The 21,212-nt window shown below is 41.0% G+C and overlaps 4 protein-coding genes across 6 annotated transcripts in view; 3 read left to right on the forward strand and 1 right to left on the reverse strand.

The window, feature by feature from the left end:
• Positions 1–21,212, reverse strand: part of LOC129363100 (protein shisa-8) — a 281,634-nt gene that overhangs the window by 25,297 nt on the left and 235,125 nt on the right. The window lies entirely within an intron of this gene.
• On the forward strand, positions 1,829–4,955 carry rpusd1 (RNA pseudouridine synthase domain containing 1). 2 transcript variants are annotated; one of them, XM_055034961.1, is made up of 6 exons: positions 1,829–1,918; positions 2,371–2,608; positions 2,690–2,813; positions 3,375–3,477; positions 3,577–3,678; positions 4,071–4,955. In XM_055034961.1, exons 2-6 carry the CDS (start codon positions 2,421–2,423, stop codon positions 4,466–4,468), a joined length of 915 nt encoding a protein of 304 aa, XP_054890936.1. In that variant the 5' UTR covers positions 1,829–1,918; positions 2,371–2,420; the 3' UTR covers positions 4,469–4,955. The 2 variants fall into 2 exon arrangements, with proteins under 2 accessions (XP_054890936.1, XP_054890937.1); XM_055034962.1 differs by having other exon boundaries at positions 1,840–1,918; positions 2,374–2,608.
• On the forward strand, positions 5,674–9,252 carry slc25a17 (solute carrier family 25 member 17). The gene is made up of 9 exons (XM_055034960.1): positions 5,674–5,859; positions 6,083–6,143; positions 6,230–6,296; positions 6,381–6,532; positions 6,635–6,751; positions 7,308–7,456; positions 7,554–7,649; positions 7,747–7,832; positions 8,709–9,252. The coding sequence occupies exons 1-9, from the start codon at positions 5,803–5,805 to the stop codon at positions 8,860–8,862; spliced, it is 939 nt and encodes a 312-aa protein (XP_054890935.1). The 5' UTR covers positions 5,674–5,802; the 3' UTR covers positions 8,863–9,252.
• Positions 10,778–21,193, forward strand: znf598 (zinc finger protein 598). Of its 2 annotated transcripts, none has more exons than XM_055034944.1 (12): positions 10,778–11,088; positions 12,059–12,171; positions 13,475–13,604; positions 13,764–13,975; positions 14,061–14,278; positions 14,355–14,448; positions 15,449–15,687; positions 15,772–15,832; positions 15,921–16,783; positions 18,562–18,718; positions 18,937–19,084; positions 19,831–21,193. In XM_055034944.1, exons 1-12 carry the CDS (start codon positions 10,915–10,917, stop codon positions 20,191–20,193), a joined length of 2,772 nt encoding a protein of 923 aa, XP_054890919.1. In that variant the 5' UTR covers positions 10,778–10,914; the 3' UTR covers positions 20,194–21,193. The 2 variants fall into 2 exon arrangements, with proteins under 2 accessions (XP_054890919.1, XP_054890920.1); XM_055034945.1 differs by having other exon boundaries at positions 10,904–10,990.

Genomic DNA, 21,212 nt, shown 5'->3' on the forward strand with positions numbered 1-21,212 from the left:
AAGGCACGATTTATATACAAAGTTGCATCAGAAGATTCTTCCAGCAAGTTCTGGATCCAAAGAGTGAAGCAAAAATGACTCTCCTTAGGTAGCAAGGCAACAAAAAAAAAAGAGAAAATCTCTCACAAAAAGTTGTTCCAGGTCCAGTTAGTGTCTGAGATTTACACAACTTGATTACCTCATTAAGGACTGAGGTAGAATTTAACTACATCCTTGGATTGAATAGGTGTTGTGTGGCGCCTGTCACCTTCTCCTCTGTCTGTCATCTAACTGAAACTTTTGTGATTTCTAGTAATGACGTAGGCATGCCGAGTCACATGCAACTCTTAATTTCTGCAAGTGCAGAGCTTTGCTGCAGGTGCATCCCGCAGACAAACGTGCCAGTGAAACATTACGCAACAACAGACAAAAACACAGATGACAAAGAACTCAGTTCTGATGAATGTACACACACAAACACAGAAGACCAAACTGAGTTATGAAATATGGCTTATATAATGACTTATGGCTTATATAATGATAATGATCTTAGCTGGAGAAACAGACCCATACCTTCAGCGTAATGGGATTACCCGCAGGTGGAGTGTGCTGGATATTCTCTGGTGATTCAGAACAGTCTGCTATGAGCTTTGGGCCATGTGAGGTCATCGCTTGACATTGGAATTATGTTTTTTCCTAACAGCTTATGTAAAAAACCAAAAACCAAAAACACACACACACATACACACATATGGGATTTTGTGCAAACAGTCCCAACTGTCTGCAGATTATTTCCAGGTGTTTAATCTCTTGTGAGGTCATTCACACTATGACTAGGACTGAGATCACTTTGTTTATCTTCTCTATAGGTGACCACCTGCAGAGAGGATACTGGGCAGAAATATTGAGCCAAAAATTAACAAAGCTGTTAAGTTAATCTGTGATAATTATAACATTGATTTACTGAATCCTAAATTGACAGAAAATTCATTAGCACTGTGTACCATGAGTTGAAACCAATTTATAACCAGGCCAGGCATATGAACAACACACTCTGCTACACTAATTGACACTATATTCACAAATTTAACATGAAAGGTAGTTTAGAAAAGCAGGTTACTGACCACTGATGTCACTGACTATTTTCTATTTTTTGGAATTCATAATAGTGTCTGTGGAAAAAACAGGTCATTTAAATTGAAAGCAAATGAATAGGAAATACTTGGAATGCTTGGAAAACTAATTTACAAATGCAGATTTGGGAATTCCTTTGCAAAGAATATGACATTAATGTAGCATATAATGCTTTGACTTTATTTAAGACTTGAAAAGACAAAAACTGGCCACTAATTGAAAAAAACAGTTGTCAAAAAACACAGGATGGGACACTGGATCAGGATGGGACAACAAAATGCTTAAGAAATTAAATACACTAGAGATCTATCAAAAATAAGCATAAAATAATCAACATTCTAAGAACAAACAGAAAAGTATATCAGGATTAAAATATCAGACTATAAAAGTATGCCAAATGAATTGATTTATTCCTTTTTCTTCCTTTTTTTAAAAAACAACAACAACAAAAAAAACCCAAAAACAATTCAAACAAATGGAGACGATTGAATTGTATGATATGTCATTCTAATTCCATGTTCATTATTTATTTTTCTGGAGATAGTCACTATTCTATTTGATCATTTTTGTGTGGATCCACGGAAATGATAAAATAGAGCGAAGTGCGCTATTTTTCTCCTTTTTTTAAATATTTCACATGACTGTTGTAGGGCTCCATAACCTGAAGGTGGCGACATAACCCCGACGGACGAACAAAAACGAGAAAAGAAGCGCACGCGCCTGCGCACAAGTGATCCTTGAGACGTGGTTTTGTTTACATATTTCGGATATAAGCTATTCACATCTAACCTCATTAGGAGCCAAGGTAAATAACTATTTAAAGCGATGTAACAACGTGTTGTATTGTCGGGCAAATGTCCATATTGGGTGGGCTTGTAGCTGTGAATTGTTTGATCATTTAAAGGTGAAACAACAGCGCTAATAACATGCTAACTAAAACTTCACTGCATCTTGGCAGTGCCGTTGAAATGTATTTATTTGTTTGGCATTCATAAACCCCACCACTATACTATTAGTTACTACATTACATTGACGGTTTAACGCAGCTAGAAACACTCTTGCTCATTTATTAAACAATGAAAAATGAAAGGTTAAACATTTTATTGAGTACTTATCGATATTCAGACTGCTGCGACATGAGTTTTGACATGAGTTTGTGGAGGCAAAGTCTCAATGCAGCCCGAAATGAAAAAGCCTGTCGAGTAAAAACTTTAGTAACTCAATGTGGATTGTTTTTCTTTTCTCCTTTCGGGTCAGAAGTCCCGGTCCAGTCTCTGCAGGGTTGGATTGACTGCCAGCCCCGCAGGATGAGTTCGGAGCCAGCCAGCATTGAGAGCCTGCGCGTGTTGTACCAGAGCGATGACTATCTCGTTGTGGACAAACACTGGGACATCCGTATAGACAGCAAGATGTGGTACGAAAAGCAGACCGTGCAGATGCAGCTTCAGCATCACTTCCCCCATCTGGCAGACCCCAGCACCTACTATGGGTTCAGGTTAGCAACCGCATTTATTCATGCAGCCAGTTTATGCCTCATAAACAGTTGCATCATTTTAGCTTTTGTTTCTTCCAACAGGTTTTGTCACCAGTTGGATTTTTCCACCAGCGGAGCTCTTTGTGTCGCTCTGAATAAGGCTGCTGCTGGACGGGCTTACCGCTGCTTTAAGGACCGCACTGTCACTAAGGCCTACTTAGCTTTGGTAAGAAACAAAAAAAAAAAACACACATTTCCAAACTCTGTTCTATTGTTGGTTCATTGGAAATAGCTGAATTTTGAAACATAGTCTGACCATTCGTGAAGAACAACAACACCAAGCCCTTTTTTTCACAGAGTCTGTTAATGCAGCAGCTATTAACTATTTGTAAGTTTTATCAAGCTATGTTTTTTTCAACATGAAACAGCAACAAAACCACAGGTCCTTCCTGGTAGGAGTGTAGGGTAAAGTTAAAATTTTCTTCTTTTTTTTTTTTTGCTTTGTTTTTCCCAAAATGTGTATCTTTACTGATGAAAACCAAATTTAACATATTTAAAGATAATGTCACCTCCTCCTATCAAAGTGGTTGTTAGTTTTGATTCACATAAGATTTACTTTATAGATAATATTTATACATAAATGAAAAAAAGAAGATCATACAGATAATGATCTACAATTTATTCAATAATTATGTTTTCTCTCTGAATGTAGTAGCTTCACAGCTTGGCCCACAAACGTTGCTGTCTGCTGCTCCTTTCCTTTTGTCTCAGTGAGTTTCTTTTCCAGCTTCGTGGGTGGGTGGAAAATGAGACACGAACTCTGGACTTCGCTATTGGCAAGAACTCCATGGAGGGAAAAACGCATATGATGTGCATCGAAGGAACTGAAGGTACAGGAGCCTGATTGGTTTGAAATCAACCTACAGGAAATGTAAGGACAGCAGCTAGCTTTAAAAGGTTTACAGGATTTTCTCATATTCACTCAACAGGTTGTGAAAATCCAAAGCCTTCCCAAACTGAGTTGATAGTGTTAGAGTTCGGGGTGTATGACGGAGACCCGGTCACTAAGGTTCTGCTGCAGCCCCTCACAGGTACCTGGTTTTATTTCTTTTAATAATAATCATTTACAAAGCCTTGGAAAAGTATTCTTTTTATTTGTTTGTTTTTCTTTTACTCTTTTTACAAATCAATGTATTTTATTGGTATTTAAAGTGATAGACCAACACAAAATGATGTGCAGTTTTGAGGTGAAGCAAAAAGGATGCATTGTTTGAAAATGTAAAAAGTGTCTTTCAGTGACCTTTACTTTGACACCTCAAAATACATACTGTTGATTTGGTATTGATTTAGGGAAGCTGAATACAAGTGTGGTTTTGTTTTTTTTGTTTTTTGTTAAAAAGTTTGAAAAGTTTACAACTTTGCATTAATTTGTTTTTAAAGAAACTTCCTCTCTGACTGTGTGCCCTGACCTTTGTTTTTTCAGGTCGTACCCACCAGCTGAGGGTCCACTGCAGCGAAATTGGCCACCCCATTGTCGGAGACTTCACTTACAGCTTGGGAGCAGATGACTCTCCGTATCGCATGATGCTGCACGCCTATCTCCTCCAAATTCCCCTGGAGCCTCAGCAGCTTCTCGTCACTGCTGGAGACCCCTTTATCCCAGCGGTGGACCCAAAATGGGTCCCGCAGCGCTCACTACGGACACTGGAGGCCACTGTTGAGGCCGTCTTGGAGCACAGCAAGACGAAGGAGAAGGAACGAGTGGTGGTGAGAAGTGAGAGGGAGAAGAGGAAGCAAACCAAGCAACGAAGGACTAGAGAGGAGAGCGAAGAGCAGAGGAGGGTTTGTCAGGAGTGGCTGAGTGAATGGGCCGGAGACTGATGGATTCTTATTGTTTTGGTTTAATTTATTTACAAAAAAAACATGTTGAGCATGCTTAAAAAATGAGGGACCACAGACAGTGCTTACAAGAGCATGAAACATTAATAAGTGTCATTAAAAGGCATGTCAAAGGATATTTTATGCACTTAAAATAATCATTCTCAGATCTTTGTCAGGTCAACCATCAAGTCATAGAAACTTAATTACCTCACTGCAGCCAAAAATAACGTGCCTTCCCTCAAGATCGTAACTTCCTATTTTAAAGAAGTTTTTATTTTACTTTTATGTTCAACAATTAAAAATCAAATGAAAATTCACTCCCTTGTAAATGCATTTTGGTTGCTGCTCTGGTCATGCAGGTTTGAAGTCATAGATGTTTTCTTGTTTGTTGTCCATGTTTGTTGTCGTATAATGTATCTTGTCAAGTAAATCCCAACTAAAAACCTGTTAGATATCCTGTGTCTATTAAAAAATTATTAACACCCGTCTTGGTTGCTCGCATGTTTGAGGAAACCTGAAACCTGTCTTATGAATAAATTTAGGCTAAACGTGCCAGCAACTGTGAAGTCTCTTTGCAGAAGCTGCCCAAGAAGAAACAAGATTGAAAACGTTTACTGACAGCGTTAAGCGGTCACCGCATCTTAAGACAATGTCTAAACAAGCAGTTGAATATTGTATTCATCACAATAAACACCTAAAGAAGATGCTGATGTTGCCGTCATAAAAACACAGTTTCAGGCTGTTCTCATTTTTTTCCAGTTTACTATGAATTCACCAAAAAAATATCCTCTCAAAACACTTTACACGTCAACCAAGTCCAATTTGTAAAAAGTTTTATTGAATCCAGTCAATTCCATTCCTGTCCATTTACAATATTTCATAGTTGCTCCATCTAAATTCGCCTGGCTATTAGCCTTTAGTTGTTGACTTTGCAGCAGTTCCTAATAATGAGCAAACAAGTGGAAGCAGTGGAGAGGCACCACTCTTAAAATGATGAGACAAGAAGAAACGGCTGGTTGTGAATACAAAGTTATAGTATTCAATAATAATAATAGATTAGTAAACAGATAAACAATGAGCGAGGAATCTCTGCTAAGGAAGCTATTCATATAACACAGTGAGAAACGTATACTCATGAATTATCCTGATTAAATAAAAGCGGACTTAAAACTACAGTACCCACAATCCCCTTCTGTGAGCTTCGAGGAGGCGTGAAGTGAAAACAGAAAACCAGCGAGCCGTTGGGTCGCGGAGCGAGTTGACGGCTGGTTAGCGGTAAAACAGAAGGAGGTTTTCGTCGTTTGAGCAGCTTGGAGTTAAGAGGACAGCTGGAAATGACCGCCGAGGTTTTCTCCTATGAGAGTTTGGTTCATGCTGTGTCAGGAGCCGTGGTAAGTTAGCTTCTCCCACTACGACAGAACCTTTCTTGTCAGATGCCTAGAGTGATGTCAAACCCAGCCGAATTAAAGCTAATGTTATAAATATGAAGATGTGATGATGTGTTTGATTTTTGAGTTGGCGTTGTGCTATAGAAATTCGCGTCGCTTTGAATGTGTGGTTTTCTTAGCGGAGTTCGGTGTCTAGCACCAGAACGCTGACCTCGGTCTGTTTTAGGGAAGTGTGACTGCGATGACGGTGTTCTTCCCTCTGGACACTGCCAGGCTACGGCTTCAAGGTGAGATGTGGACGTGTGGGTTTTCTTTGCAGATTGAGTTTAAATGCTAGATATTGACATTTAATTTTTTATTTCTTTGAGTTCAGTGGATGAAAACAGGAAGGCCAAATGTACACCTGCTATTTTGGCTGACATTGTGAAAGAAGAAGGGCTGTGAGTGAAATGGTTTTAACAAATCACAACTGAATTGTGAGAGAAATGAAATGGTGTTTGTTTTTTTGTTTTGTTTTTTTGCAGACTAGCTCCCTACAGAGGATGGTTTCCTGTCATCTGTAGTCTTTGCTGCTCCAACTTTGTCTACTTCTACTGCTTCCACTGGATGAAAGCGAGCTGGCTGAAGAGCAGGCAGTCAACCCCCAGCACTGACCTCATTGTAGGCATTGCTGCAGGTAAACTGATCTCCATCTTTACCACAGAAAGCTTTCTTGTGCACTGGTTAATACGACAGACAGTGTGGTTAGCTTTACGTTTTTTATCGCTATGTTTTTCAGGTGTTATTAACGTCCTGCTGACCACTCCTCTGTGGGTGGTCAATACCCAGCTGAAGCTCCAAGGCTCCAAGTTTCGCAATTCTGACATCCGGCCCACAAACTACTCTGGTATCCTGGGTAAACGGATTTGCTCTTAGTTCTCATTTCAACGGAGAATCAGTTATATTCTTGAACTTGTTCAGATTTTTGTTCAGTTACCACCACAAACCTTAGTGCATTTTGTTAAGATTTAATGTGTTTTTATAATGTATTAATAAAAAAAGTTTAAAGTTTGGCATGCTTTTGCACAAATATAGTTTTAGACACACCTTTTGTTTTTGAGCATCTTCTCTGTCCCTGCTGAAGAAAACTGTTCCCACACTGTGTTTAGCTGTGTGCCAAGAATTAAGTATGTGAAGTAAGTTTGTATAAAGCACCAAATGTTTTTTGTGTGTTCCTTTTTTTGTCTAATCTGACCAGTGCACACCTTCTTTTTCTTGAAATGTACGTTATAATTTTGACATTTACAAAATGTCTTCTCAGTTCCCAATTACCCGCACTAGTACTTTGTATTGGTCCACCTCAGTAAATGCTTTGATACAGCATTGATGTTAAAGGTTGTAGCTCATGGAAAAATTTCAAGGGATGTAAATATTTTTGCGATTTGGCATAACCTTCTCTATGATTCCCGCAGATGCATTTAAGCAGATCGTCCGTAAAGAAGGCGTTGGCGCCCTCTGGAACGGCACCTTCCCATCCCTGCTGCTGGTGCTCAACCCCGCCATTCAGTTCATGATTTACGAAGGCCTCAAGAGGCAGCTGAGGAGAGGGGCTTCCAAGGAGGTGAGCTGGAAGGTGGTAGCAGGATTCTCACAATATCTGAATGGAAAGAGGCTTGGTAATAAAAAAAGAAACGCGACCAATCTTTTCTTCCTCTAAGCTTTCATCTCTGGAGGTCTTCATCATCGGGGCGGTCGCCAAAGCCGTCGCCACCACTGTTACGTACCCACTGCAGACGATACAGTCCGTCCTCAGGGTACGTCTCACTTTTATGTCCAACATTCGTTCTTCGAAAGAATTGGAGAACATTTTAGCGCCAACTGTGTGTTTCTCCATACTTTTCCTAACAACAGTTCGGTCAGGTCAACACACCGACAAAAAAGTCGAAGCTGCTGTCCAGCCTGCAGACCCTCCAGGGTCTACTGGTGAACAGAGCGAGGTGAGTTTTCCCAAATATCACACATCTAAAGATTACTTTAAAATCATTTTAGAAGGACGAATTAATGTGATGATTTGTTGCACTATTTTGAGATGGAGCACATGCATGAACTTGCAAGGGAATTACCAGAAATTTCTCAGGAAAAGTGAAAAAGGTGGAACTACCAGTCCAGAACTGGTTTTAGCAATATATATCGTAACCTCCAGGTTACACGATATATAACCTGGAGGTTACAAATCTTAACCTCCAGGTTACGATATGTAGGAAGCAGGAATTTATGTCCCTTTTTCTTTTTTCAAGTGAAGAGATTATAATCCTTCCCGCGGTAACTTTCTATTTGCCACTCTTCAATAAGAACCAGCTTTGTTTTTAACATGATTAATACTTTTCCAGTCGACGGATGATCTCACTTGATCTGTTGATTCAAACTGCGCTGGATTTGATTTAGGGCCGTCAGAGGAAAGGGAGCTAAGAACATCTTTCTATTTACACATATGTATTTTTTATTACATTAACCGTTGTGATTGTAGCACCACACAAAATATGCAAAAGTTTAACAAGTGTCAACGACTTTGCGAACCATCGTAATTGTTCGCTAACAGACTAGCCGACAGACTGTTGTGTCAGTCATGAATTGCAGCTACCCGATCTTCACTATATTTTTTTATTTCATTCTGTGAATGTTGAAATTAAATAAATAAATAAATAATTGGTTAAATTATTATTTGAAACATTTTTGTGTGCTAAAACAAGAAGAATTTTTTTACCACAACATTTTACATCGTTAAAAAGCATTTTGGTGTTTAGTTCGCTGTTCAACGGTCATTATCAGTCTTCAGTCCCGTTTTGTGTCTTCAACCGGCTTCTCTGCCGTAGGAAACACGGCGTGTTGGGTCTGTTCAAAGGCCTGGAGGCCAAGCTGCTGCAGACCGTCCTGACTGCTGCCCTCATGTTCCTTCTCTATGAGAAGATTGCCAGTAGTACCTTCAGAGTTATGGGACTGAACAGCGACCGCTACAAGAGACGCTAACCAGCAACCAGAAATGCAACCCTGGACACTTAACAACAGAGATGCACTGTGACGATGACTGGATGGGACTTGATTTTTAAGAGTATTTCACTAATGATAAACCACTACTGATGTTTTATGGTGATTTTCTACTGCTTTAGTTTTAAAAGAAATTAATGATGATTTAAGAAGTGTGGTAATGTTGTACATCAGATCTCCTCCTCTAAGTGTCTCTACACTCATTCAAGTTTTCCTTCAGCATTAATAACACAAGTATCTGCTTTAGCTAATTGGCTTTAAGTCTTACTGACTTTTCATCGTCAAATTGATAATGTAGAAATAAAGATCAGAGACAGTGAACAAAGGTTTTTCCATCTGTCATCCTACAGTAAAAGTAACTGGTTCAAATCAGATTTCAAGGTTGATTGTCTTTGTGGTTAATGAATTTGTTCAGCAGCTCTGTCAGCATAAACGTTGATACTGACTTTGTAAAAGCAATCAAATTGTTCAGGAAGGAGGAACATTTTTTGTCAACACCTAATGTTTGAAACTTTGTTAACCATTTTTTCAGTATCTTTTCATATTTAGACATGAACTCTGTTGATGGTTATCTTCATAATCTGAGGGTTAGGGTTCAAATGTCTCAGAAGACTTTTAAAGGTTTAAAATGAGAAAATCTAAGTTATTTATCAACACCAGAAGGTCTAAAAATTGGATACATATTTGTTCAAAACGATTCATATTCCCTCAGATTTTTCTCTTTATTTTCTGTACTATTTCTCCTTGCAGAAACTGTTCATGTGATCAAAAATACTGGGGTGACACTTGGGGAAAAAAAACACTGGGCAATATGCTGTCTTGATCAGGTACATGAACTTCATATAAAATGTGTGGAAAAGCTATCAAAGTCCAAATTATAACCTTAAAATATATATTTTTAAGTGGCGACAAAGGAAGAACTGCCTGACTGTTCTATCTGGCTACTGTAGAGCAAATTGAAAGGCTGTCAAAAAATGTGACATTCAGTGTGAAAAACTATGAACAGCTTAAAGAGCATCTGATATAATTTTACAGTACTTAGTTCAGGTTTAAGAATTTATTACAATTTTTAATAAACCCTTGATTATCCATATCTGTCCCTGTCTAAATGTACACTTAATGCTGCTGTTAAACCCATATAATGTCTCCATTGTGGGACAATAAAGTATTTTCCCAATATATTATAAGGCAGCAAAATTAAAGAATCTTTCAACAACAACAAAAAAACTTTGACTGCTTCACGGTCACTGGCCTTTGGAAACCTTAGAATCAATTAATACCTTTAGACAATAGATACAATTAAAGGTATATTTCACTCAATGTAAACAGCAGCTATTGAAAATGAACCAAAGATCCCCACCGCCCCCCGCCACCTGGTGGACTGTTGACAGATTTTATTATTTCCATCAATAATCATAAAGAAACATTGTAGCGCTTTTTTTCATACCCCTTTCGTATATGTGATGAAATATAAACAAGTACGTAAGCCTTCTTGGTCTTGGACATGTCTCGTGGAATCACAAAAGTTTGAAGAATAACACAAAACAGATATTTTTTGAATTATTCTGTTTGGAAATATCGATCTCACGTTTGGCAATTGGAAGACAATTGCCAAACGTCATCCGTTTAAAATAGTGTGCTTCAAGGGGGTCGACAAAATTAGAAAGGCCCTATATAAGTTAAGTTCATATTTGGCTTCAGATTGTTATTGTTGCAGTACGGTTTTCCAGAACGCTCACCCCGGCGTGTGAAAGGTTTCTACGGAAGCCCCGCCGTGCCGCTGAACGCCACAGCACAAACACGTGCATCAGCCATGACAGCATGCGCAGATCCCACATCTAAAAAAGTCGTAACTAACGTGCTGTGGTCCTGATCTCGGCCCATCCATATACTATTCAGATCTGTGGCCCTCCGACCGTTACGTGACGCTATAACCGGCGGTACTTCACACTTTCGTCGTTACGTAAGCACTTCACTGTCGAGACGCTCCCAAGCAGTTCTAGGCTTTAGCTCCTTTTTTCCCCCCCCGTCAACATGAACTCAACCGCCGTAAAAGAGTCTGAGAAGACATGCGTCCTGTGCTGCCAGGACATCGACATCTTCGCTTTGGGTAAATGCGATCACCCGGTGTGCTACCGCTGTTCCACCAAGATGAGGGTACTCTGCGACCAGAAGTACTGCGCCGTTTGCCGCGAGGAGCTTGACAAGGTGCGGATCAATCCACTACTCTGGCCCGGGGCTCGAGCTAGCTAGGCCTCGACGTCATTTTAGCCTCCCTAAGTATTAAAAAGCTGCTTCTGTGTAAAAGTATCTTAAGGGAATTTACAATAGGTAATGACTGACAGGGAATGACATAGTGTAGTTTATTGTGCTTTAAATTACAGCTTGTTGCTGTCACTCGCCGGGCAGAGCAGGTCATGCTAACATCAGCACAGCAGTAGGTGCTGGTTTGTCAAATTAGGGGCTATTACGTAACAAATTGGCTTCAGTGTTTATCAATGAATGAAGACATGCTGAAAATCTTATCTAATATTGGTAGCAATGTCTTAATTTAGCGTCCCGTCACTAATATTGTAATTAACTTGCTAACTGCTAACGCCCGGCTAGTAAACATTTACATTTTGGACAAATGTAAGAAATTTCAACACAGTGATGTTAGGTTCAGGCTGTAGCTTTATTCTTAAATACATGGAGATGCTTTAAATGGACAATATCAGTATATAGGAAGATTCAGGGTATCAACTTTCTTTTGAGGTGACTGGGGACCTAAAAAGGTGGAAAAACAATAAACAACTCAAAACAGTTTAAAAAGCTAAACACCAGTTTACACGTCAACTAAAACACTAAGCAATATAAAGGCATTCAATCTTCTCAAATTGTGATATTAAACAATTTGCATTTCATGATTTGTAACTTGATTTAGCCTGGTAGCTTTTCTGTTACAAGAAAGTTGGTGTTTTAAAAATGGAAAAATTTAAATGCAAATGTCATGGCTACAGTTCACCTCAGAAATCTTTTTTTAAAATCAATTGTCTTTTGTATTGGCAGCATCGTGAACATTAAGTTTTTAGTTAAAAGTTTAAACAGCATTTTTCTTTCTTTCTCTTTTTTTTTTTTTAAAGTAAGATGTCACTTTCTGGGTGTCATTGATTTATCATTTCCTGTCACGTTCTTTCAGGTGGTGTTTGTTAAAAAGCTGAAGACCTTTCAGTCTCTGCCTTATCAGCAGTTTCCCTTTGAGAAGAGATACGACATATATTTTGTAGACGAAATGACCCACTCTCAGTACAGGTATGGAAAGACTCTGCTCTTACCGTTTTAAATCCCTTAGGTTATTATGATGTTTTAAAACATAAGATGCTTGTGTTTTGCATGCCTGACAATTTGGTAACTAAGATATTGAAAAAGTAGCTGCAACTGGGATAATTGATTGGGAGGGGGAAACGGCTTCACTGATGATTTAGTTTCTCCCACAGAAGAAAATGTTTCTTTTGTAGTAGTATCTGGATAGCTGGCAGATACCAAAAAGACAAACTACCAACATTTCTTACTTTATTAAGCATTTTTGCCTTTTAAAAGTTGTTGGTTGTTGACTCAGAAAAGGCAGCAGAAAGTCTCTGTTTACTAACGTGTCCATGTTAGAATCAGCTGTGTTCGGCAGGTTTGTGCACACAAACTCAAACTTTGACTTTGGTTTTGCTTTCACTGGAAATATTTAAATTACAGCCAAATGAAAATGAAAGTTTTGTCCTTCTTAACTCATGCGCTGCTTCTGCTGGTTATGTTTATATGCAGATCATTTTTGCTGAATGTCAAGGCTTGGATTAGTATGTGTACCATAAAATATTTCACAACCTTAGTATTTAGTTCTGAATGTCGTAATATTTTGAGACTAGTGTTTCAGCTGCTCTCTGTTAAGCACTTCCTTCTAAATCGAGGGCTTTCTCTTTCTACAGTCAGGTCACATGACACAGATAGACACGAAGCAGCATCGACAGTTTCTATTTCACTGTAAATGGAACTGGAAGAGTTTGAGTTATTGGATCAACTAAATAACGGGCACGGTCTGTTGCACAGTTTTGCAGACCATGCACACAAATATCTGTGCAAAATGCGGCTGTTAGTCTAACTGGAGCAGCAGCTGAAATTATAACAGAGTATAGACTGACCCTCATTTGATTGAATACATTGAACTATGGCTAAAAATGACAAACTAAACTTTTTACAACGGTTTATGAGATTAAAGATTTTTTTACAGCTGTTATTGGAATGATATGAGGTGTCATCTGTTAGAAATACCTTATTTCCAGAGGGACTAAAAGCTTGATGTGATGAAGAAGCTGGTTTATGTCCCATGCGTTCTAGTTAGTGACTGTAATATTGCAGCTGGTGACTCTGTGGTCACAAGGTGGCGATGAGTTTTCAAGCTGCGGATTCAGAGGCTGCAGGAAGACAACACTGATTTAAAAAAAAAAAAAATTAATTGCTGCAGAAACAGTACTTAACTCTATTAAAATAATTTGTTTTTAGTGCTCAGAGTAGCTTTTTTTTTTTTGGCTTTTTTTTTTTTATGTGTTTTTTTGTTTGTAATCAGGCGTCTGTTGCTGTCGGAGTGCGTCCGATGTCCAGAACCTAAAGTTTTCTCCAGATTTGAGGAGCTGGAGCAGCACATGAGGAAGCAGCATGAGCTTTTCTGTTGCAAGCTCTGCTCAAAACATCTCAAGGTATGCGAGCTCCTCCCTGATCCAGTGAAGTCCAGTATTTCTGTTGTAAAATCAGCTCAGTGATTGTAGTAGACTTCTGCTGTTGGTTGTGAAAAGTTTATCCAGAGATCAGATGCATTAAAATGTTAACTGTGTTCTGAAAACCTGCCACCTCTCCAGATCTTCTCTTATGAGCGGAAGTGGTATAACCGTAAGGAACTGGCGCGGCACAGAGCGCACGGCGATCCAGACGACACGAGTCACAGAGGACACCCGCTCTGCAAGTTCTGCGACGAGCGTTACCTCGACAATGATGAGCTGCTCAAGCACCTGCGCAGGGACCACTACTTCTGCCATTTCTGCGACGCGGACGGCTCACAGGAATACTACAGGTGTTCGCAGTAGAAGAAAATCCACCCGTGACGCGTGTGTTTCATCGCGTTCCTACTTGTTTCTTACTGATCCGTCTGTCCTCAGTGATTACCGGTATCTAAGCGAGCACTTCAGAGAGAGCCACTATCTGTGCGAGGAAGGGCGCTGCGCCACGGAGCAGTTCACGCACGCGTTCCGCTCCGAGATCGACTACAAGGCCCACAAGGCTGCGGCGCACAGCAAGAACCGAGCAGAGGCCCGGCAGAACCGCCACATCGACCTGCAGTTCAACTATGCTCCGAGGCAGCAGAGGAGGAACGACGGTGGGTTGATGTGGCCTTGTCGAGCTAAAAAGACGCACCTGCTGCGGTGAGCTTGATTAGTCGTATGCTTCTTTAGGCATGGTTGGAGGCGAGGACTATGAGGAAACGCGGCATAATCGAGGAGGTCGGGGAAGACTGCAGATGGGCCAGAAGAGCTGGAGGTACTCCCGGTGAGTTTGCATGATCGGCCCTGGGATCCATTGAAAGTTTCCTGGAACTTGAGCAAATTTCAACCATAAACTTGGATCAAACGTGTGCTGCGTCTTATCAGCATTTCATATGATATACCAACACAAAGCAGCACTGCAACTCTCTTTTGATTTAAGTTAGCTTCCCTCTCCAGTTGGTACAAAACGCTGCTGCATGATGGCACATACCACCAGTTTTAGCGTCTCGTTACTGGCTTCCAATTAAGTTTTAAATGGTTTTTTTTCTTTCTTTCTTTTCTGTCTATTTCTTCTTTCTTTCTTTTTTTTATTATTTATAATCTCCCCCTTTATTTGCCTGTGCTGCATCAGCTTTACCTACCATTGATTGGTCTTAACTCAGATGAAAATATACTTTTTCTTTTAAAAACCATTTTTTCTCCATTGGCTTTTAGCTCATTCAGTTGAGTCTAGGGTTGAAAACAATTTATAAGATTAAAATTAGTTCTAATCGATGAACTAACAATGTCCGCTTACAGAACTTAGTGTTGCAGTTTGGCCGCAACCCAGAAGAGGGCGCCGCTGGTCATCCTGAAGCCAAGTCGGTTTGAGGATGTTGAAACAAATACATTCCAGTTTTCTATCTGGCAACCTAAGAGATTCATGTTTTGTTGTATTTTATAATTATGTCTAAGTTTAATAATTTGAGAACCACAATTTACAGTTTATCCAGTCAGTATTTAATACAGCACACACAAATAATGTTCAAATTTAATGTGTTTTCATTTAATTCAGCATATTATGAAAAAATTTATACCTTTTTCTCATGTTATGAAAAGACAGTCAATCATATTTTTCTTAGCAACTCAGGTTTTAAGAATATGGCAACTTATGAATTAATCTTTAATGGATGGATAAGTCAGTCAGCTTTAATTCATTAATCAATAATTTGCATCCCGAGTTGATGCTGCACTCAGACTCTCCTGTCTTCACGTTTCACCTCCAGTTCATCTTATCTGTGCAGGGAAAGAGAAGAAGAGGACAGGCAGGTCGAAGCAGCTTTAAGAGCGTCGATGGCGATGCAGAGGCAGACGGAGCGGACCGCCATGCTAAGGCAAACAGAGCGACCGGTGACACAAAGGCAAACAGATCGACCCGCGATGCAAGAGAGGATCACTTCAAAACACATTAGAGACGAGAGACTAGAGCCTGACGAGCCCAGACACCTGACTGGACCGATCAAACTGAGCAACAAGCCTCCAGGTAGAAAAATAAAATCACAGTAACTTTATCTTCTTCAGATTACCAACTTCATCTTCAATGTTTTTTTGGGGGTTTTTTTTACAGTAAAAACAATGAAGAGCTCTAATCCAGGAGATGAAGACGACTTCCCCGCCGTAGCGCCGATGTAATCCTCAGCTCACCAAATTAACTCATCATCTCATGACAGTCAGTTGTTGTGCTGAAATGTTTCCCTTGTGTCCTCGTCCCTCCAGCGCGAAGCCGGGTCCGGCAGCAGCTTCTGCCGCGGCACTGAAGGAAGAGGAGTTCCCGAGTCTTTCCAGCGCTGCGGTTTCCTCCCCGATGACCCCTGCATATTCCGGACAGCCGAAAAAGAATTCCTCCTTCCAAGAGGAGGACTTCCCCGCTCTGGTGCCCAAAGTTCGGCTTCCCAAACCCGCAGCGAGCGCCAACTCGGCGTGGTCCAACAGCACTCCTGTGGCCAAACCGAACGCTCAACTTCCTCCTTCCTCCAGAGCTCCGCCTCCTCTCTCAGCCGCTCCCTCAGGGCCACAGCTCCTCTCTTCTTCAAACTCGTCATCCTCCCGCAAGAAGAAGAAAGTCGGGGAAAAAGAAAAGGCGACGCCTCCCTGTCTGTCTGACGACGACGACGACAGCGGAGGAATGACGCAGCAGGAGTTCCGCTCGGTGCCCACCATGCTGGATATCTCCTCCCTCCTCACCGTCAAAGGAGCCAACACCAAGCCCTCCGCCACCCCATCCTCTGCAAATCCGCCCCCCAACACAGACCCGCCCTCCTCCAAAGCCGGCAAGAAGAAAAAGCAGAAAAACTCGGCCGCCTCCTCCGCGTCGGCGCCCGCCGTTTCGGGCGCGACGGCACCGATGAACGTGATCTCAGTGGAAACGGCTGCGCAGAAGGAAAACGTCCCAGAGAAAACCTGGAGCAAATCGCTGTCCGGCGCCGTCACAGCAACCAGCGTGTCGGCCAGCGGTCCCACTGACACGACATCGGCCGTTTGCAGAGAATCTTCGAGGGCAATGCCGACGCCTGTTGTTGTTCCGACGCCGGAGCCAGAGGAGGAATTCCCCGCTCTCATGACCAAGAAACCTCCTCCAGGTGAAACTTAGTAGCCTAGTTAAAGTCGTCTGTCTGCAAAACAAGCAACTATAAACTTCAATTCATGTTATCTGGATTTTAATTGTGTTTTATTTTAATTTATCTCATTTTCACAAAAAGTGAGATTCAGAATCTGAGTTCCTGACAGCAGTAATATACAAACCTAAACAATTATACAGTTTCTAAACACTGAAAGGTCACTAAAAACAGAGAAAGCAACCAAAATGAGTCCAATCTTGACACAAAGATTGTTTGTGTAATTGGAACATTTAAAAATTGGTTTTATTCGTCCACTGAGTCAAAGTACTAATGTCGTTAGTTTGTTCAACAATTTAAGGTGTGAGGATCTGAAAATGAAAAGACGTGGCCGTCCATCTTAAATGACTGGTTGGCAAAAGAGAGCACTAATCAAAGAAGAAACATTGACAGCCACATTAACATTTTTGACACACCAAATGCCGTGTGTGGCAGAAAACTCACCCGTATTGAGAAACATGGTCGTAGCAGCATCATGCTGTGGGGATGCCTTCCTTGAGAACAGGAAGATGGATGCGGGATGAAGAACTTTAAAATCCAGTGTCTTTTTCCATTATGCTTCACAGACGTCTTCCGCTTTGCTGTACCAGAGCAAATCCCACCAAAGTTTGTGGTTGCCATTTGACAAAATGTGAAACATTGGAAAGAGTTTTAACAAATTTGGAAGGAATAAACAAAAATCAATCGGTATATACCGCTACACAGCGCACCGGTAATGGTTTCTCTGACCAGATTTTTTTAATGTATTTATGTATGTCTCGTATACTGGGATGCCTTGATATCAACTTATCGTCAAAGTGACGTTAAATCTTTTATTATATTCTCAAATTGTGCATAGTGTTCTTAAAGAACAAAATCTAAAACAACACCAGGTGTGTTTTCATTACAAACATGGCGCACTGCAATCCTCCTGTCATCATCTAACAGCCGATTGTTGATCACGTTACTCTCCAGACGCGAAAAGTGTTTCCATTGTAGTTTTGCAAAAATACACTAGTTTCAATACACGTCATCCAACTGCAGAAGCTTTTTATCAAAAACAAGTTCTTTTTAAAATAATTTCCTTGTTTGAATTAAGCAGATTTGTTTTTGCAATTCCAATTTGCTCAATTGACAATGCAGCAAATCACCATTTTCAACTTGCTTTATTCTTATATCATCCATCCATTCAGTGGCTATACCTGTTCTCCCATGTTGCATATATTTGTGTCATTTTGTCTTGAATCATAATTTTTGTGTACCGAAAGGCTTTATAAGGGCAACTAAAGGGATTTTTTTTTAAATCAAAGTTTGGACAATCAAAGTCTTGAGGGTGAAACTTCTGTGCTCTTCATCATCTTTTTCATTCATAAGTCAAACCTCATAAGAGAGGCGACTCTGAAGCAGTTTGTTCATCAGTATTGAGCTGTAAAGTAGCCCAGTGTTTGCTCTTCACGTTGTTTGTTTGCATGCGGTCACATGCAGGGTTATCGGTCAAAACAGCTGGAAGCGTCACACAACGTATAGAAGCAAAAGAAAGCTTGTTCTGATCACAGCTATAACCACACGGTTGGTCCTGGTTAACCATCCAATGTGACTAAATCTGAGTGCTTGGTGTCAACGTAGAATAGGTAAGCACGTCTCTATTTTGATGACGGATGTCAACAGAAAACCTCGGCAGGCTGCTTAAACTGCCTCGGATCTGACGCCGTCTCCTCAGGTGGCCCGAAGAGCTGCGACTGTAATCTGTGTTTGTCTGACAGGGTTCAAGACCTCCTTCCCGGTGAAAACCGCAGCGCCAAGCCCAGCCCCTGCGATGCCCCCGCCTCCACCTGGACTGGGAAGCTCAGCCCCGAAGCCGCCGCCGGGCTTCACAGGAATCCCCCTCAACAGCAACGTGGTGGAGCCTGCAGTCAGCCTGTGAGTAGTTGTTGGGTATATTGAGTCTGGTTACTGTAATATCTGGACTATTTAGCACACCTGAATGTACGCTGCACCAGCTAACTGTAAAAAAATAAATAAATAATTGTACATGTATAGGCTTAATCTTTCTCCTGCACAATAAGAACCATTGAACTCGTCTTCCTCAGTGTCATAGTTCTGTTTTATTGTCTCATGTTTTGTCCTTCTCCTTTCAGACCCCCCAAAATGCCGACTAATGGCTATTTGGTGCCGGACGACTTCCAGCAGAGAAACCTGGAGCTCATCAAGTCTATTAAAAAGTACCTCCACCATGACGAGTCCAGTTTCAACCAGTTCAAAAATTATTCGGCTCAGTTTAGACAGGTAACGTCGGCATCTTCCCCTTTCTGTAATCAATAGATTATACAAGTGAAATGACTTGAGAAGAATTCACGTCCTTCAAATTTTCCACCTGTAATTTTAAGTTGTCTTATTGGGATTTTGCCTGAATGTTCTATGAGTTGTAACTAATTACTTTTGCTCAGTTACATATGCTTCAATTTAACTGAGTAATACATTCAAGTACTGGAGTTAAGAGGGCTGAAATACAGAGGCACGCCACACTTTTTAGATTTTTGACAAAAAAAGAGAGAAAAAATAATCCGAGCTCACAACTATGCACCCTAATTATATTGATCTGTCTCATAAAACCCAAATAAAAACATGACATTTGTGTTTTCAGTGTTACAAAAACAACACAGTAGATGGTACGGTTCACCACAAAAATACTAAATCTTAGCAAGTATTTTTGGTCTAATTTCTAGCGCAAATATCTCAAATTAAGTTATACACCTTGCTGAATAACTTACAAGTAGCCATTCAGCAAGGTGTAAGAGCAGTATAGATCAATAACTCCACTGGTAGATTAAGGAATTATTTACAGTCTCCTGTGTCTTGCTGCAAAGTTCCTTTGTAAGTTAGTTTTATTTTTATTTCAAGTGTACTTGAAACTAGAAACCAAAGAAAAAGTGCTTTGACATTTTTTTGTGTTTTTTGCACTGTCACAGGTGAGATAACCCTCACTCGACTGCTGTCCTTCTTTTTTTTAACCGTCTCCTCTCCGTTTCCAGGGCGTGATCTCAGCGGCTCAGTACCACCGCAACTGCAAGGACCTGCTGGGCGACAACTTCAACAGCATCTTCAACGAGCTGCTGGTCCTGCTGCCGGACACCGGCAAGCAGCAGGAGCTGCTGACCGCCCACGCCGACCGCAAGGCGCAGGAGAAGCAATCCGGCGCCAGCGGGGGGAAGAAGAACAAGAACAAGAAGACCGCCTGGGAGACGCCCGCCACGGCGGCCGAGCTGGACTGCCAGGTGTGTCCCACCTGCCGACAGGTTCTGGCCCCAAAGGACTTCAACTCCCACAAGACCCTGCACATCACCGAAAGCGAGGAGTTCCCCTCCTTGCAGTCCATCAGCCGCATCATCAGCTAGCCCCTTCACCCCCCCCCCTGTCAGTTTATGTCCGTTTGCCATTGCCGGGCAACATTTCAGCTGCCGTGCTGTGAAGGCGTTGCAGATGCCAGCGGGCGACAGCAGCAGCCAGTTTACCGTTTACGCAAACAGAGAGAGCCTGAGGCCTTCCTCTGATGCAGATTGTATAGATGGGTCGGTCCAAATGGTTTTCCACTTGGATCCGCTTCCTTTGAGGATGTCTCCAACCGGCACTCACTGAGAGTGTCTGTAATCAAAACTGTGACGATGATGATGATGATAATAATAATAATAATGGAGGAACTGGGTTCCTGTCTAAGAAAGAAATTCAAATAATTTACTTTTTTTTTTTTTTACGTTGCTTTTTTGCTTTTATGTAAACAGAGAACTGCACTTTGTCTTGGTGACATGAGTCAATGTGAGCATGCATGGCAGCGGTGCTGCTTGGTTGAACAACTAGGCAATTCAGTTCCAGTAATTAACATCATATTTATTTAAATACAACAGATTGATTGCTTAGGGGTTTTTTTGCTGCTTAATTCAGAGGGTGGTCTGCCAGCTCATGGTGCAAGGATTTTCTTTTTGTCATGATGTGACAGAAAATAAGCTGCTTCTGACATTGGAACAAATTTCTGTTCATATTTAAAGTGTTATGAATTTTTTTTTTAACATTCACACTCATTCCGTTCGTATCCCCGTCCCGTAATCTTGGCATGATCATCACCAGGGCCGTTGTACTGTACAAGGCTTCACCTTCAACCCTCTGCTTCTCCTTAAGAATCACTGGGCAATGAGACTGACGTCATTCAATTTCAATCCCAGCTTTAAACTATTGCACGTTTTACTATAATTTGAAGAAACATAACCTCCATCAAAGCACTTTAATGTGTCGACACAAGTGCCAGCGCTCATTTCTGTTTCGAGGTTTCTGGTTTTGCCCGGAAGTCGTACATCAGTGCACTGTTTTCCATCCACTTCCAATAAAGCTGATCGCATTGTACATCTCTGTCTCATCACTG

This window comes from Poeciliopsis prolifica, unplaced genomic scaffold, assembly GCF_027474105.1.
Source record: "Poeciliopsis prolifica strain line A6 unplaced genomic scaffold, Auburn_PproV2 SCAFFOLD010, whole genome shotgun sequence".
NCBI lineage: Eukaryota > Metazoa > Chordata > Actinopteri > Cyprinodontiformes > Poeciliidae > Poeciliopsis > Poeciliopsis prolifica.

Coding starts and splice junctions, on each gene's coding strand:
- rpusd1 (XM_055034961.1), top strand. CDS start 2,421: ATGAGTTCGGAGCCAGCCAGCATTGAGAGCCTGCGCGTGTTGTACCAG. Junction 2,609..2,689: donor AGCACCTACTATGGGTTCAG/GTTAGCAACCGC, acceptor TTCTTCCAACAG/GTTTTGTCACCAGTTGGATT. Junction 3,478..3,576: donor GTGCATCGAAGGAACTGAAG/GTACAGGAGCCT, acceptor TTCACTCAACAG/GTTGTGAAAATCCAAAGCCT.
- slc25a17 (XM_055034960.1), top strand. CDS start 5,803: ATGACCGCCGAGGTTTTCTCCTATGAGAGTTTGGTTCATGCTGTGTCA. Junction 6,297..6,380: donor ATTGTGAAAGAAGAAGGGCT/GTGAGTGAAATG, acceptor GTTTTTTTGCAG/ACTAGCTCCCTACAGAGGAT. Junction 7,650..7,746: donor CGATACAGTCCGTCCTCAGG/GTACGTCTCACT, acceptor TCCTAACAACAG/TTCGGTCAGGTCAACACACC.
- znf598 (XM_055034944.1), top strand. CDS start 10,915: ATGAACTCAACCGCCGTAAAAGAGTCTGAGAAGACATGCGTCCTGTGC. Junction 13,976..14,060: donor GGCTCACAGGAATACTACAG/GTGTTCGCAGTA, acceptor GTCTGTCCTCAG/TGATTACCGGTATCTAAGCG. Junction 16,784..18,561: donor GACCAAGAAACCTCCTCCAG/GTGAAACTTAGT, acceptor TTTGTCTGACAG/GGTTCAAGACCTCCTTCCCG.